The sequence below is a fragment of the Rhagoletis pomonella genome, unplaced genomic scaffold, assembly GCF_013731165.1.
Source record: "Rhagoletis pomonella isolate Grant_MI unplaced genomic scaffold, Rhpom_1.0 Rhpom_scaffold_00017, whole genome shotgun sequence".
Lineage (NCBI taxonomy): Eukaryota > Metazoa > Arthropoda > Insecta > Diptera > Tephritidae > Rhagoletis > Rhagoletis pomonella.
Genome location: NW_023458571.1, coordinates 4,125,609 through 4,126,933, shown reverse-complemented (window position 1 = coordinate 4,126,933; position 1,325 = coordinate 4,125,609). Strand labels below are relative to the sequence as shown.

Below are 1,325 nucleotides of genomic sequence, written 5' to 3'. Positions count from 1 at the left end.
GAGCCGCGATAGCAAATTGCCCACCGTTGGCTTAGCAAAGTGCGGCTATTTTTCCTTTTATATCCGAGCGTGCTTGTGCACAAGGATATTACAACTTTGTTCGCATAACAATTATTTACAATAACCTCTTAGCAGCAAATATTACTATCAGAAATTTTTGGAAAATGGGCGTGGCGTCACCAACTTAAGACTAGATATGTATGTGTATCCCGGTAGCCAATTTATCGATTTCTACCAAACGGTACAGCTATTGTCCTTGGTACAAAAAGGTAATATATTGAAAATTTTTGAAGTAGGGAATAAAAACACCTGCTTTTAATTCGAAGATAAGAAGTTTATAAAAAATGCGAAAAAAGATGTTTAACACGTGCGTGTATAAAGTTCGGTTTCGCCCGAACCTATACTTATTTATTAGTTTTTAAATCAAATTTTGCCCCTGCAAATAAGCAAACAATACATCTCTTCGATTACAATTTACATGGTGATTGCCTGTAAGAGGCTCATCTTCCATATTATTTTCAAGGTATTCGTTTTGGGCAATTTCAGTATCTAAATCGTCAAATGTTATACAAATATGATGGAGAATACAGGCACTAACAATTAGATTGACAACGAAACATAAATTGGTTTGTTCTGTAAAATGTAACAATCTTCTAAATCGAGTTTTTAATAACCCAAAGGCGTTTTCTACAACGATGCGGGTAGAAGAGTGCACTTTGTTAAAATTTCGTTGCGATACGCTCAAGTTGCCGTAATCCTTATAAGGTGGTACTAACCAGCTTGTTGAAGGATATGCAGAATCACCCAAAATGAAGGATTCGTTTGGAAATAAACTTTGTGGCTCCGACTGCGCTTTAAAAAACAGGTTAGATCTTCGAAGGACTCTGCAGTCGTGAAGTGATCCAGGCTCACCACAATTTACGTCGGTAAATCTTTTATCAGCGTCCACTACTGCTTGAAGTACTAAGCTGTAGCTATGCTTCCGATCAAAATAGCATTCCTTATTTTCTTTTGGAGCTTTGATGCGAATATGCGTGCAGTCAATGGCTCCAATAACTCCCGGTATTCCACTCTTTTCTTTAAATTTCCTTTTCGTGTCTACTGCTGCGGTACCTTGTGGCCATTTCATATACTCGTGGCCAATTGATACCATCCATGTTGAAACGTTGTTTACAACAGACCAACCAGTAGACTGAGATACTCCAAATAGGTTGCCAAGTTGTCGAAATGTTATGGTGTTGCTGATGTACCAAATAAACATCAACACTTTCTTCCTTGATGGCACACTTTCCCTACCGCCAGAGTGGGTTTTTGGTAGAACACTG

At 38.2% G+C, this 1,325-nt stretch overlaps 2 protein-coding genes across 4 annotated transcripts in view; one reads left to right on the top strand and one right to left on the bottom strand.

Annotated features, from left to right (window-relative positions):
* Positions 1–1,325, top strand: part of LOC118749524 (CUGBP Elav-like family member 2) — a gene marked incomplete at its 5' end in the record, with an annotated part of 442,012 nt that overhangs the window by 307,681 nt on the left and 133,006 nt on the right.
* Positions 578–1,325, bottom strand: LOC118749525 (putative nuclease HARBI1; the record flags this gene model as incomplete). The annotated part of the gene is given in 1 exon segment (XM_036484333.1): positions 578–1,325. A coding segment is annotated over 1 exon segment (748 nt), but the record flags the coding sequence as incomplete, so codon positions are not given.